Source organism: Netta rufina (genome assembly GCF_964035555.1).
Source record: "Netta rufina genome assembly, chromosome: 5".
NCBI classification, from domain to species: Eukaryota; Metazoa; Chordata; class Aves; order Anseriformes; family Anatidae; genus Netta; species Netta rufina.
Genome location: NC_140128.1, coordinates 59,236,829 through 59,253,272, shown reverse-complemented (window position 1 = coordinate 59,253,272; position 16,444 = coordinate 59,236,829). Strand labels below are relative to the sequence as shown.

The 16,444-nt window shown below is 37.7% G+C and overlaps 1 protein-coding gene across 2 annotated transcripts in view; it reads left to right on the top strand.

Annotated features, from left to right (window-relative positions):
* SLC38A6 (solute carrier family 38 member 6) overlaps window positions 1–16,444 on the top strand; it is a 44,764-nt gene that overhangs the window by 9,117 nt on the left and 19,203 nt on the right. For both annotated transcript variants that reach the window (XM_084288400.1, XM_084288401.1), the window contains exons 6-8: window positions 10,206–10,284; window positions 15,200–15,282; window positions 15,753–15,811. In XM_084288400.1, coding sequence (XP_084144526.1) covers window positions 10,206–10,284; window positions 15,200–15,282; window positions 15,753–15,811 — 221 coding nt within the window. The remainder of the gene's footprint in view (window positions 1–10,205; window positions 10,285–15,199; window positions 15,283–15,752; window positions 15,812–16,444) is intronic.

Below are 16,444 nucleotides of genomic sequence, written 5' to 3'. Positions count from 1 at the left end.
CGATGTTTAACAGGACAATTTATAATTCCTTTCGCTATTTCCTTCTGATCTCTTGGATTCTTTCTTCAGATGAGGAAGCTGTGTGAAAACTCCCTTTTCCGTTCCCCGCCACCACCCCCAAGATACACGTATTCACCTACGATGCCAAAAGGAAACAGCCTTCCAGAATTGTTCTTTCCTTCAGCATTACCTATCAAGTCCAGACAATTCAGCAATCACTATTTGTTGTCACTACATAGCGACCTACAACTAGACCAAGTTACTGCTTGTAGGATAAAATTGGAATCCTTTGTTATACAGCAATAAAAACTGCTTACTTTAAATGGCTGTTAAAAACCCTAGCGTTAACTTCAGGCAGGAGTGAACAGACTAATTCCAAGGTTAAGGATTATTTATTCATATGGGTTTTAGAGGTTGTTCTGTAGCAAGAACAAATTTTTTCATTTCCTTTCCTGTTAGAGTGGACCTCTAAATAAACAGTACTAGACAAGGAGGGATACACAGTGCAGGTTCTGGAGACTCTGGGATCGTGCACAAGACTCTGTGGTCAAAGGAAATATGACTCTCATTTCTTCTTCATAGCAGTTCATAACCTTCTTGGTGTCATTTTTAATAAAATTCACTAAATGCAGAGGCCCAAGCTAGTGTCTGCTGGATATTATCAAACTACTTACTCTGTCTTCTACAGCAGGCTTCTCTGCCAACAAGTAGAGCCTGTTTTGCCAACCAGTGGTTTTCTGTTTAACTAGTTAAGGAGGAGATTTCTGCAAGTTGAAACTTCTCTTTCAGATATTTTTAAGTGACCTCATTTTGATGGAAGCATTCAAAACTCTTTTGCTTCTTTTGTTTCTAAGGGCAGTGTCTTCCATGTAAGGGAATGGTAGCACTTTATGCATCCTCTATGCTCATTTGCAGAATCACTTGGTTTCGAATGCACTGAAATGAGAAAGGTGACTTTCCTTCTTTGAACTGGTTAGAGTTGGTAAAACAAAACCATGCCCAAGTCTATCATGAAGCATACTCAGTGAAAACATGGGTTTTCACATGCAACTTCAGCTTCCTTGGCACCATTCTCCATACAGGAGATCAATTGTGCTATCATTGCAGGGAGCTGTCACAGCTTCTGTTTGGTATTTAGGTTTCTGTCTGGGGTCAGAGCACCCAGCTATGGTGTTTCTCTCCTTAACAATTTCCATTTTCACTTCAGCAGAGTCCCAAGTTAGCAGAGCAGCACCATGGCAGGAATGATCATTGCAGAATAGTCATTTTCAGCGTCACAGGCTCTTAAAGATAGGAGAGATGAAGAGCTCATCTCACAGTGAGCCTGGACTGTAGAAGAAATGCATAGAAAGAAAGGAAATTTTTCTTGTTCTTCTGGCTCCTTCTACAGATTTTAAATGGGAATGGTGAAATCATGGAGTGTAGTTTGTCCTGAATGGAAGCTGTGCTGGAATTAAGTATAAAACTTACGTTCTTTGCTTTTTCCGTAGCACAGTTAGGCATTCACCTCTTTTTTTGTTGTTGTTTTATGTCTGTTTGAAGGAACTAGCAGCACCGTGTCTGTTGGGCAGACTTCCAGACTCTGTCAACATCTTTAATTTCAGAGTAAGGCTAAAAATAAAATTGTTTTCTGTTACCTCCTCCATCATCAGACCTGGGTACATTGCATCATATAGTATCTTATTTCAAAAGTGATTGGAGAACATGAAATAATGAATGATGATTTATGATTAAAATAAACGACTTTACTAGGGTTATTGTCACTAGCAGCATCTAGTCTTGGCAGTTTTAAAGTTTGGTCTGATCACTTCTAAAATTTTTGTGTGGAAGTGATTTGCATTTATTTGTGCCGGAGAGAGCTTTTTAACAATCTCTTTAATACGGTTATGCTTTCTAATTTGTCATCTTTGCTTTCTTAAAAAGAAAACTTGAATTGCGGGTTTGCATTTGACATCCTAATTGCCCACACTTACAGCTTTGTGTAGATAGAAGCTGATTTTTCTACTAGCAGGATACCCAAAGGGGGGAAAAAAAACACATTGATTTTGTACAGCTACAGGAAAGCAGTAGTTGTCCAAACTTAGAATAAATTGTAAAATACCTCTGTGGTTTTTGTTTTGTTTTTTAAATAATTCAAGTTAATTGCCTGGAAATTTCAACATGTATGTCTCATATGATCACTCAACTTTCATGCAGATTTTCAGCTGTGCTGGAACACTTTTTAATTTGTGTTACTTAGATAAACATAACACATACCAAAATCTATTTAAGTACCAAAGGTTAACTGAGGATGTATCCAGAGAATGTGTTGACTTTGCAATATCCAAATGTGAACTGAGGTCATCTTCAAAAATACTGTGATTTAAAGACTTCACAGAATTCATAAAGATTCTTAGCTTAGAGTTTAGAGAGATTAAACTTTGAGAATAATTGTCTAACTCTCCTTATGTCCATATGTACTTGTTCTTGCAGTATGGATATTTGTTAATAAGAGGAAAGGTTGAATGGGATGGCCAAAATTACTCGTTTTATATTGTTCTATTTGTCAGTATTTTGGCCCAGGCCAGCAGCCCATTTGTCTAAATAACTAGTGATGAGTTCCGTGACCTGTCTTTTTCTCCTATGAGCTGGTTAGTGTGACTGTGGGATTACAAATAGGACACTAAAAGGATTACTGCCAAACTGCTCTGTAAGTGGAGTGATCTTCTAAATGTCCACTTGTTGCCTGCCATGCAGAAGATCTTGCAGGATTTTGGATCTTGTCATGCGGCTCCTGAGCTCAGAGAGGGCCCTTGGTGCAGCTGCACGCCTGGAAGCGTAGAAGGAGCAAGGGAGGCTGCTATGGAAAACACTCCGGTCCATGGCTCTGCGCCTCTTTTATGTAATCCTTCCCAGGAGCAACCGGATTTGGACCGAGTCCCTGCTATTGTCCTAACAGCGCTGTGCTTCTAGGAAGTGATGGATGAGGCTCAGCGGGCCAAAGCCGTGGCCTGGCACCATGCAGGCCTTCCCCTGGCCTGGTCAGGGAGGATCTGGGAGCTCGGTGGATGCTCTCCTAAGGAGCAAGGAGGGGAGTTTTTCCTCCTAGAGCTGTCACTGCTGATCTGACTGAGAAGCAGGGCAGTCTGCACCGCCGTACCCTGGAGAAAATCATTAGGAATCTCAAAACGCAATGTAATGAAGTTGGAGCAGGAATTATTTCAGCGAGGCTGGTGGAAAACGGAGACAAACACAATAAAGCGTTGCACAAGAGCAGCTCACAATCTATTGCCAACACTAACAAATCTTCAGCACCGAGGTCTAGCAGGAAGTCTGTGGAGAGTTTTTACAGCATAGTTCTCTGGGCTGCGGGCTGGTATTAGCTGAAGGTCGCCGCTGTCGGGAGATGCGGCTCGTCACAGAGCGCCAGGTACTGGTGATGCACGGAAACATAAATTGAAACTGCTGAGAACATGAGTTTAATTATTTAAAATTTATTAGCAGTGGGATTGAGTGCAACAGCAGAACATGTGGTGCAGCCATGTAGCATAGGTGGTCTGTAGTAGGATTATTTTTTTTTTGCACGGGGCTTTCTTTTTTCAATTTCTAGCAGTAGGCTGAGGTACACAGAGCTCTTCTGCTGAGGATCAGTGCGCGTAACCAGCCTGCTTTGGCCTGTACCCAAATGAGCCTTACAGCCTCTCTTTGGATCCACGCTTTCCAGATAGCAGCCCTAATTTTACAAAGAATTGTAGGGTTTCTAGTATAAATAGGGTTCAATTAAGTGTAATTTCTCTAACTGGTGCTTCCAGATTTCCTTTCAATATTCAGCTATTAGCATGTACTCGAAGGTACATGATTTTCCTCTTCGTAATAGTCAGTCATGAGGAGAAATGCTTGTGCTGTACCCCTCAAGCACTGCTGTGCTGTGGCTCTGCCTGAGCTCTGCAGGCAGTAATAGAAGCTCTGGGATTAGCCCTGATGGGAGACGCAGTTCTTAAGCTGGATTTTACGGCCCATTAATACACTCAACACGACGGACAGCACATGGAAACCCTGCTCTGAACGTAATCAATCCTATCTATATTGCATCCTTAAGCCTGGCGAGCTCATACCCATCGCAAGGGGCCTCGCTGGGTGCCTGCAGCGCTCCCGCACCACCACCTGCTGGCCTTGCCCGGTGCCTCCGACCCTGCGGGCTGCTTTTTGCTGTTTTTTCTTGCTTTTTCTGTTTTGGAGATGGACATTGAAGTGTTTGACTCCTGAATTTGCTTCATGGGTGTGTGTGTGTGTGCTCCCTGTGTCAGTACTTGCAAATGCTCTGCACATATTTAAAAACAACACCAAAACAAACAAAATCAAATGTAACCAGTGACCTTGTTTTACCAAGTTAACTGGGCATTTTTGTTTTGCCAGCTTTTTTTTTTTTTTTTTTTCCCCTCAGCGTTCCTCAGGTCTGCAATTCAATTTTAAATGTATTTACAAGATTTGTCCCAAATGTAACCGGAGCAAATATTTTGAGGGAATGAGGGCTATGTTGGAAAACCCTTCTTTTTCTAACCAGAGTACAGTACTCTATGGACTTTGAAAATAATTGGAAAGTGCAAATTATGAAAGAATAAAATACAGTTCTCAGCATGTAACAAGCTGTATCATTAATACCTTAAGAAATTACTGAGCTTCCATTAAGTATGGAAAGTCTAATTCTGTTTTCAAACTCAGTGTTTGTTTTCACAATGCAGTTTGCTTTTAACCTGAAAGCCTAATTATCCTTGCTGTTTCACAGTGAGGATTTCCAGTGCAGAGCTGCCTTAATTAAGGGCAGGTTTGTCTGCTCCCGTACTAATTTAACAATTAATGACCCGTGCTGTTACATTTCCATATTGCAGTGAATAGTTGTTGGAAAGGCTTGGTATTGTAGAGAATATTAACCCTGCTTTAAAAACAAAACAAACAAAATAATAACAGAAATCCCAACCTGAAGCTATACTTTGAAATATGAAGAGCTATGTGGCAGCTAAATTAGCATAACTGTGCAAATACAATTAAACTAGTGAAATTTTACTAAAATAAATCTGCTGTCTATGAGTTCCCTGGGGAATAACTTTTTCTTTCTTTTTTTTTTTTTTTTTTTTTTTTTTTTAAGCCAGTATAATTTCCAGTATAATTCAGATGAAAGCTAAACTTAAAAGGAAGAGGGAAGTAGGGGAGAAAAAATCCAGCAGGATGGGTGTCATAAAGTGCAGATCAGCAAAGTTGATGACCTCTTTCTGTTGTCAGAACTTGCTATATGAACAAGCATTCCGTCTTTTTTTCACACATTGAAGTCTGCATTTCCCTTCTATATTAAAAAAAAAAAAAAAAAAAAAAAAGACAAATGTTAAGCTTCCGCTAAGAGGAAATCCTAAGAACAATGCATAACGTAATTGGGAAACTTCTTAAAATTGAATATGTGGGGGATTCATTGCGAAACAAAAACAGAAGAGCATGCTCCTAAGGATATATGATGTGGGGGCCAAAATAATTGATGGTTTTAAATGGCATCCATGCATCATTCCTGATGTTGTTGTAGTTTGAATTACTTACAAGGAGCTTGATGCAATATTCAAATGCCTCTGACCTTGCTATTCTGTTCTCATTCTTTGACTGGAGGGAAAGAAAATCAACAACTTGCCCAGAATCCAGTATTTTGCTCTCTAGTTTCACTTTCTTTCTTGAAATCCTTTCCTGTTGTCCTTTTTGTCACCCTGTCTGGATCAGGGCATATTCAAGTTTAAACAGCCTCCGTTACCAACAAAGGGAGGCACAAGCCCAAATGGATTTGTCACAAGCGGTTGCTATGAAGGATCCAGCTCTCCTTGGCTCGAGCGTGCTGTGACCGATAATGTTTATTCTAGTGCTATTTCTGTCTCTCGGCCTCTAGTCTTTTCAGTATTTGGGGGAAAAGCACGGATCTTATTGCCAGAACTCTTCAGAGAGTTAGACGGTGAGCATTTTAATTTATCTTAATGATCTGTAGGCATTTGTGAAGAATCTCCGTCTTACCCAGTGCTCCCCCAAGGTAAAAACCAAGATTGCTCTGTCTACTTGTCCCGACTCCCAGATCAGTGCACCTTTTTTTTAGTAGAAGCTGAAGAGGCAGTGTAGTTGTATTGATAAAGCCTATTTTTACCCAGCCCCTTGCCTTCTTCTCCTGCGTTTGGAGGGCAGCCTGGTTCCATTTTTGCACAGTGCTTAATAGCAGGAGACGTATCTGCAGTGATTTAACAAGATCAGCTAGAGAGGTAGATTAGGAAAAAATAACCGGAAGAGTTAGATTCAGTCCCTCTAATGAAATGAAGGGATTTATCACCAGCCATTTTCTAAGAAAGGAATAACTTACATCTTTATGCATAGGTTTGATATAGACATTCTCTTATATCATCACTGTGGATTTCAGCAACTGATCATTTTTGGGGCAGGATAGTAAGGAAAAACTGCAATTATTTTCCTGGTAACAAAAAAGCCAATCACATGTTTGATTTAAGATTGGGGCTATGTTATAAGAGGTGTTTTGGGGAGTAATTTAAAAACAACCCTGGCTTCTCTTTTCTCTAGCAGCTAAAGGTGTGTTTGTTTTGTTTTGTTTTGTTTTGTTTTTTTATTTATCCAGGTGGGGGCCCATATAGTTAGTGTGAAACAATTTTATAGTACAAAAAGGACATTTTGAATAATGCATGCAAGGTACATATATTTATAGAGAGCCATATCTGCCGATGGCAAAAACAAGCTATAAAAGTTTAATGCAAGTACCCTATTTTATATTTCACTTTTTTTTTTTTTTCTCATTAGAGTTAACACTATGTTTTTGGAACATAGTAAGGTGATAACTGTTTTAAGAATGTAATTTCTCACTGCTTTCAAGACAGTGGTAAACCTCTATTTAGTAATAAAGTAGTAGTAATATTTGGATTTCTGCTGAATACTGTTTTAGTATCTGAATATTGGCTTCTACTAAATGCAGAAGTTTAGACGTGCAAAGTTTTCTATCAAATAGCTCTTGGTGCGTGCTGTCAATATGTAAAGTCAGGATGGAAAAATTAGAAAGCAACCGTATTAAAGTTGCTCACGTAGTTGGAGTCTGCACTCGTTGCATCTGCATGTTGCTAAAATCTCAAGTTACATCACTGTACGCCTTTCATTTTGCAGGAAACCTATCTCATTCAGTGATAAAGATAGGTGTCTCATCTTGGAAAGAGTAGGTGACATGAAGAAAAGCTATCGTTTTTGAGTTTAGGGGATGAAATGGAATGCAAAAGCAGTAAGTGTTGCTCTCACGTTACGTATGTGAAAGGTGAGCAAACTGAAGGGAATGTTACTCCTGACATTTGCTAATTTCTTTGAACGCTTCTAAAGAACAATATACATCTAATGTAGTTTTTGTTTGCTTGTTTGTTTTTAAACGTGATAAAAGGTGCCTTAAAAGTTAGCGTTTAAAATGTTACAGCTATTTTGCAAGTGACACGAAGTCAGTATTTCAAAAGTGGAATAAATCAAAGCCCAAGATAGGTTTTTTGTTGTGTTCACTTGTGCCACAGTTTAGCCTTGTGACTGTGTAATCTCTTCCTTCCGTTTTACATCAGGACTGCCAAGGGTAGTTGACATTTAATTTTTACGATATAACTTGACATGCTTTTGGTCATGGTGGGCATCTGGGAAGTTACGTAAAGTTTATTTTTTGCAGTGGAAGAAATGATTTTTTTATCTGGCATATTGTAAGCACTTTATTCCTACTGGAGATAATATTTCAGTTGCTGCGTCCTTTTTCAAGATACTTCTCTGTTTTGGTTTCAACTTTAAAAACAATCAATGTTCTGCACTCACTTTGTAGTGAAATGTATAATTTATAATGTATAATTTATTATGTATTATTTATTCATAGTTTATAGAGTGTCATAAAGTGGTTAGTGTCTTTTACTTCTTTCATGCTGAGCAAAATTTCAAGGATCTGTTTCTCATGAGAGGTACAGCTGCATTTGTAAATTAAAAAGAAAAAAAAAAGCAGGATTTGACTTTTTCAACTGTATTTAGTGAGGGCATCCTGCCCCAGTTTATTTAAGAGATTCGTGTCTTATCTGAGCATCAAGCTATAAATTACTTTTTTATTTATTGTCTTCGTCTTATAGAACAAACAGGAGAAGATAAACTGGCAACAAAAAAAAATCCTACTATGTGAGATTGTTTCCCATATGCACAGAGAGAGGAAGAAAGATGCATACAAATGTTTAGCATGTGCAAGTTTCTTAGTGCATGATTGGTTCCCTACTTCGGAGTGGAATTCAGTGAAATAGGACTCCTCTTTTAAAAACAAAGAGTAAGTGCACAACAAAGGATAAGTGATCAAATGATTAGCCAGAGGCTAATAGGAATGCAAGGGAAGAGTGACAGATTGCATATTAGGAGGAAATCTGATCTGGAAATTAAATTGAAGCTTTCTGCAGCTGAGCCTGCAAAAGAACTAATTTTAAAATCTTCCTGAAGTACATAAATATATCAAAGTTCTGAACTACTTGTGTAAAAGCATTGTAGAATGCAAGAAAGAAGGCTAAAGTTGAATTAAAATTTAGAGGATTTTTTCTCTTTTTCACACACAGTATTATGAAAATACATCTTTGCTTAGGGTGAAATATGCTTCTGTCTGTATCGTAGCATGAAAAAGTGTGATGATTTTCTTACAAATTCTGGTGATGTAGAAGTGCACACGCTGCAAAGATCGGTGTGGTTGAATCTTCATTCTCCAGTATGCAAATAGCAGAGTAAAATCGGGACAGCAGATAAATACCTCACCACCACCAAGCAACAGCTACATGTCAACAGGGGGATATACTCAAATACGAGAAAAATCAGAGCTTTTAATTATAAAGAAGTGAATATTTCCTTATTTAGTGACCTAGCAACTGTTTTTAATTTAACCTTGCGGTAGGTAGATGTCACTCTGTATTAATACAGTTCCCTTACTTTATGGGGACTGCAGTCCCTTTCTTCAGATTTAATGTTAACTGCTGTGGTACAGCAATGTCAGAGTCCACATATTTTCCAGGGTTCAAAACACTCGTTTAAAAAAAAAAAAAAAGCACTCTTAAAAAATTAGTTTATGGAGGTTTACTGTCTTACCTCTTAAAAATTTATGTTATTATTTTAATGCGTTAGTAAATGCAACACAGTAAAATTCTTAAGAATTACTGAATGCAAAACAGTAAAATTTGAGTGCAACAGATTAATTTTTGTCAAGCTTTAAACATAACTGAAGGCATTTGTAGGCACGTTACTAAAATTGCTTGCTTTTGACAGATGGAAGTTTCAAGGAGGCTTTGATATTTGTTGAATCTGTTTGTAAAACTTGATGCTTTGAGTGTTTCTTTGCTGGTTTCTGGGTCATATAAATGCTTGATGTTTATGTAAAAGCAAAAAGTGACATGAGCAGTATGTGAAGGTATCAGGTTAGTATCAGTCGTAATAAAAGTATAAGAACTCTTACTTAGGCCTTAGATCATTTTATGGAGTAAAAGAGAAAATTGATACTGTGAATTAGCTTTTGGATTTATTTATATGCATCATTGCTTTCTTATGAGTAGAAATATCAGCAATCGTCATTCCCTTAAGAGTAGCTAACAGTTTCTCTTCATGTTCACAGTTCCTGCAAATCTATGCATGCAGTATAAGAAGAACCTTTCAAGTCCCATTCTTGTGTTTAACCTTGTCATATATTTTTTCAGTGCAGCATGAACTGAACAACAATAAAAACCGAGTCTTCATGAAAAATCTATTTTATTGATAAACAAATCTCACGATTTACTCTCATCATTGTTAACATCTAATAAAGAGTAGGGAAGGAGAAGTGCTGCAGCCTTCAAGTCTGTCTCTGGCTTGTAGATCTGTACCCCTAGGTAAAGGGCCTGTCGTGTGTTGTGTTGTTTTGTTAGTCCCTTGTCTTCTATTTTCCTTGTTTCAAGGCTCACATCGTAACAGCCTCTTTGGAGGCATTAGCTATCGTCAGTACAATACTCGGGGATTTGCAGCTATTTTTAAAGGAAGCACAAGAGAAAATAAATTTTGACCCTGGTGCCATGGTGTCTAATATGTGGCTGAGATGTTCCAGTCGTGACCATGCTGGTTAAGCCATGCTAATTGTTACAAACAGAGATACTGGTATTCCTCTACTAAATCTGCTCTGCTTCTGTTTCCAGCTATGTCATCTTATCTTTTAATTGTTAAGACTGAACTTCCTGGTGCTGTCGCGGGCTTCTTAAGTGGAGACGAGAGCGGGTAAGGAAAAGTGCTTCAAACCTTATGTATTTATCTTGAAGAAGAAAGTGGTTCAGGACTGCTGAAGGAGATGGGTACTGACACTTCCCTCTGATCTCACATGCCAAAAAAATTAGTCGTTTACAGGAGTTCTTGGAATAAGAAATGTATTTGGCATGTGTAAACCTTCTGCCGCGCGCACACAGAGAGCCTATTTCTTTCCTCGTAGTGATTTCCCATCAGACGACCTTAAAGTCAGTGGCAAAACTCCATCTAAAGAAATCTCCCTTCTGTAAAAATTTAAAAGGGGAAGCAGAGGGGGACAGGAGGGAGAGGAGGAGAAACATTTAAACTGCTGTCATGTTATCACTTAAAATATTTCAAAACCACAGTACAAAATCCAGCAGACATTTAAATTTAAATATTTTGTTGTCTTGCTCCAGTAATTGGACTTGCCTTGGGAAAAATGCCAGGTTTCCAGACTCGGTTTATAATTCCTTAACTTGGCTCTCAGTAAAGAAATTATTCTTCGCAACTGAGCTATAAAGCTGTATGTAATGAGTGCGTCCCTCAGATTTCTATTAGAGCTGTTGCAAGGAATCTGTGCCTGCGCTAAAACAAACATTGCAGCTTCAGCACTGAAATATCTTGTTCAAGTTGTTCCAGTGCTGCTGTCACTCATAACAGTGTATCTTGCACTGTGTCACTGCAGTTTTTCCAAGCTGCTATTTTCAGATGTTTTGAACTCAAAACTTTCCCTGGATTGAAATTTGCTGAAGTTCTGTAACGGTTGTGTGATGTTTGTACTGTACTTGAATGTTTTGTTTGAATTTTTAAGTTGAAATTCGTTTTTAAAAGTTACTTTAGTTCAAATTATATGTTTCATTTATATTTTTTCAATTTTATAAGGTATGCTTTGAAAAATCATGTGGTGGTAATCTTCCTGCCCTCCTTATACCCTCACAATAATATATATTTAGTAGAGGGCTTTAATAAACGATTATGTTTCATGTGTAAATGTCATTTTAGTCTGTTAATGGATCTTTTCCAGCTGTGATAGTCATTAGCATTTCATTTGGGTTTTATCACCTACTCCTTCAAAATTGCGCTTTCAACTCCCTTGTTCATACACAGTGGTGTTGAGTCAGCTACTGTATCTGCTGGCTGTGTGTTCCCATCTGACCATTTCTGTACTTTTAGCAGAAAACATCACTTACTGCTCTTCCTTTGAATTTGCTGTCAGCCTTGTTAATGCAAAGTGACTTTTCCCAACAAAAATACACCTTTAAACAGCTTACGAGCACTCTAAACAGGTAGAATTTGGAGGTCCCACATGCATACATATTGGCCAAAATACTGTTCAGTCTAAAAAAGGCAGTGTAAAAGACTCTTTTATTAAACTACCTATTAGATAATGCTCCCACCAGCGTTTGATGTTATCAGGGTCCTGATGCAGATCTTTGAGAGGAGAGCACTGGTGAACACGCAGACAGGTTGCAGTGGCTGAGCCAGTTACTACAAATGATATGAGCCACAGTAATTCTCACTGCGCTGTCAGCACTACCACCACCCATACTTCTTCCTTAGCTGAAATTACAGTTTGGGAATGAACTTCAATTTTGCATTTAGAAAGAGCTGAGATTGTCCATAGGAATACTAACCACAGCTCAAATAGTAAGTTAATTTTCAGCCAAGGTCTTGTACTGTTTCTGCGTCTGTTACTAGGAGTTATTCCATTGATTGATGTTCTTTGGACACATTTTGACTCCTCTATTCTTTGCCCTAGCAAATAATTCAAATGCAGTGGTCAGCTGGTATTCCAGCCGCAAGGACATAGCTGACTGTCTGTGTATGCCCACGTCCATATTTCATATATTATGTTGCCACATTTGTTGTCATGATGAATCATAATCTTTTGTCTCCATGCATTTCTTAATATGGAATATCAATTCTAATATCAGATATGGAATATCAATTCTAATATCACTTTCATGGTATTAGAGTATCTATTCGCTAAGAGATCTTAAATTGTACAAAATTTTCCAACACAAATAGGTAATCAGCAAGCCAAAGCAGCAGCTTATGTATGCAAAGGGCATAAATATTGCCTGCTTTGATTAAACTGTTTTAGCTGGCCTACTTGTTTCCAGATGTGGTTACACAACTGCTCTGGTTTTAAGTCAGTGTGGCATCTGATAGGCATTCATTTGGGTGCAGAATTTGTCTTTAACCATAGTTAGAATTTATCAGATGCGTCAGTTAAACTATCTGTGAAAAATGTTTCATACTCATATGCCATCCCGAAGCATACTTTGAGGAAAGTCACCTAAATAATATTTTGCAAATTGAATTACTTCTCTAGCTAAAGGTAAGCAGGTGTGCATGTGTTTGAAAGGATCAGACCCAGTGTGTAATATACCTTTATGTCTTAATTAAAAAACAAAAACACACAATTTAAACACTTGTTAATTGAAGCTGAGATGTTTCACTCTGTCTGCATAACAAGAATTGTGCATAGTTTTAATGACATGAACATAGTTTCAAATGAGGATTGTGTTAAAAAAGTTGTAATTTGTGAGCCCTCTGTTAACATTTAATGACCCCGTCAGGGGGATATGATTGATGCAATTAAGTTGTCTTGCTTGTGTGTTATATAATTGATATGGACTGAGAGTAAGATCCTAATTTAGAACATATGAATCTCTTGTCCTGTTGCATTCAGGAATGAAATTAAAGCAATTTATAAATGTCTGCTTTTAGTTAAAATATGGGGGAGGGAGAAGGAACATCTGCATGCCAAAGTATTTTCAGTAGAGGCAAGGATTTATATTCTGAATTTCATACTTGGAATGCGTTTATCATGTAGGATTATATCTGCAGATTAAACTGATTGTAAAGGAAATATAAACACATTTATTCTGCCTTTGGAAAATAAATATATTTCTACAATGGTATTTTGGGAGAAAATAGACACATTTTTTGATAACCAATAGCTGGCCCGCTGTTCTGGGTGGATTTTTTGTCATTGTTTTTTTTTGGGGGGTGGGGGGTAGAGGAGTAGGTTGAGCTCTTATAAATAAAAGAATTGGATATTTGAAAAGTAAACACAAATTTTTTTTTTCTCCTTCACATCACCTCACTGAAATTTTACTCTTTCTTCTTTCCCTTCCACCATAAGTGCTTTTGTTTTCATTTACCATAAAGTAACCCAAATCATTTTTTTTCCTTGGGCCTGTTGAGCTTGTGAGCAAGTATGGATCTGCTGCATGTCTTGAATTGGGTGACTTAAAATAGAAGCCCGATGTGTACATATTTGAGGCATTTTAGTTACCATTAAGCATAATTTTTTGTTACCTTTAAGCATAATTCTTTATACTTTGCCTGCTCTCCTGTTGCTCCTAATGTGCACATCCACCGTACTAGGAAGAAGGAAAAAGTTTAAAACTGTGACCTGTAAGTGTCAACAGTATTACTTTCAACAATATTAACAATACTACAGCAAGCAGTTGATCTTGGCAAAGCTGCTTTTTAACTGTAGCAGTAGCACATGTAGACTAGTAATACATTTTTTGAAGAGTGATGTATTTTGAATTATTTTTAATACAGATATTGTCACTTAAGAGTTACTTTGATACAGAGAGGGGCAAGATTTCTTCAGCCTTGAAATTCCTCTGTTCATTTACATTACATGTATTTTTTTAAACAAGTGACACAAGTGGTTGGCCACCGTGTATGACAGTCATTCATATGTGTAAATGGTAATTTTCCTTTAACACAGGTGTTACACTACTCTCCTTATGATAACTTGAGGTGCTGCCTGTTTATTAGGTGCTAACCATATCCTGGACTAAATAAACTTGAAGGTCAAAGGCCAAGGTGTTTATAGGTAGTAAAGTCGGAGGCTGATGTGCAAGATGTTTATCAGTACAGGATATGGTGGTTACCAAGTTTGGGGGAGCCACCCTCAAGATGTTTCTGTTTCTTAACAGCTTACACATCTGTACTTTCCTCTGTCTGAAGATGAGATTTCCACTGCATTAAGACTTCACATGCCTCTATGGTGCTTTTTATATGTATGTCTTTATGTATAAGCATTGTAGCAAATCTCATTATAATAATTTCCATCTCTTTTGTCTCCCAGTTGTTGCAAAAAATGAAGGATCACTGTGCAAAATTAAAAATAAGGAAGTCTTTTTTTTTTATTGCTGCTCTTTCTCATTTTACCTCTGGACAGGAAACATTTCGAATTAACTTAAAGCTGATTTTCTTGTAGTTTTCCTCTATTATTTGAACCCTGTAGGGATAGGAATAATGAAACTTGGGCAGAACGGAAAGTTACCGTGTTTAGAAAATGTAATGGAATTTTTAAACCAATGGGTTGACTTTTGGTTTGTTAGCTTTATACTTCATACCTCTTGGAAATGTTGAGGAACTAAGTCATGCAGGAGTGATAAACTGAAGGGAGGTTTTGCAGTGAGTGGTATTTAAAGTTGACACTTCTTCTAGGAGTGGAAGTAGACAACTTAATGTAATCCAACTTGAGATACGTGTAGCATGTTGTGTAATCGCTTCTTTTGGAAATCCGTAGAGCATGCAATACTCATGGCACTCTGATCATTGCTTTGAATAAAGGCAGGGATTCACATACTGTGCTGCTGAGAAATAATTTGTACACATCAGAGCCCTGCTCCATGCAGACCTTTGCCCACAGAACATGGCCTGCCGTGCCGCTTCGTTATGGGACGGTGCTCCGCTTCCTTACTGTCTGGGAGCTCTATTTTATATCACAGTACAGACACTGGGGGTAAAAACCCTGAAACTGGAAATTATTTATTTTTATCCTAGAAAATATTTTGTCCAAGTTCACAGTTTTAAAGAAAACATGATTTTTAGGACTCATGAACTTCTGATCAGTCCTAAGTAGCTTTTCCAACAGGTCCTGGTACCTTGATGGGAGACTGCTGCTACTCATTACTTCGGTCTGCATTGTTTTTCCCCTTGCACTTCTTCCTAAAATTGGTGAGTAATTAAAGGAGATAAGCGAATATTATTCTACTTTAGTAGCAATTACAATTGAGGACTTTAAAACCTTAATGGGTTATTTATTTATTTTAACTGGCAGGGGGCTGGTGATGGCGGGGACTACTTAAGTTGTTGTAGTATGTTCTGCCTTCCAGCCCTGCCTAGTTAACCTATTACTTGGGTTGCAGTAGTATTTTGTCTGCAATACTAAAATAAAATCTTTACAGCAGAACATTAAAGAGCTGCATTTACTTACAGCATGCCATTAGTGGTAAGCCAGTTCTAATTCTGCCCTACAAAACTACATAAATGATCTGTGACAGGCAGTTGGAATGTTGTTATTCTGAGTCCTAAGCCCCAGATACCAAGCACTGTAATAGAAAACATGCCTAAAATGTAAAGCTTTAGCTGTACATTAGGATCACTTTCCTTATAAATTCTCTTTTATTTTTACTGTTATTTTACAGGCTTTCTTGGCTACACAAGTAGTTTATCATTTTTCTTTATGGTGTACTTTGCTCTTGTGGTAAGTTAAAAATCAGTGCACAGCTTATCTATTTTTTTTCTCTTATTGTTTAAATGTTTTCATAAGTCTGTTTTGAAATGAATTGTCTTCCCTTCCCCCCGTTACATTTTATGTAGAATTCAGAGTTTTCTTTGAGTTCAGTATGTGCCTGCTTGGACAGATTACATTTGTTTTGCTGAGGCATGGAAATGTGTATGAACTTTCAAGCATGTGAAAAGATTTAAAATAATTATATTTTGGACTGGTAAATGTAACAATATTTTTGTTTTGCTGACAGTGCAGTGAAGGGAGCTGGCACACGTACTTTTGTTTCCCTACTAGTAATGGAATAGAGTTCTGTTTTCTTAGCTTCTAACTATTACTTACTTCAACTAGCGTAGAAGAAAATTTAATATACTCCAAATAAATTAAATTTACATGTACAATGGAGTGACAGAGTTCAAAAAAAGGCAAGGAAAACTAGAACTTCATTAAGGCAGTTTACAAGATTCATTAATACGTCAATGACCTTATTCTTCTTTCCTGCTGAAAGGAAAAGTTCTTTTCTCTGAGCCATATGGGATTTTTGACCCTGATATTCACCTTTTCAAGGCCCCTGTGAGGTAGATGTTTCCAAATATCTGAAGTGAGACC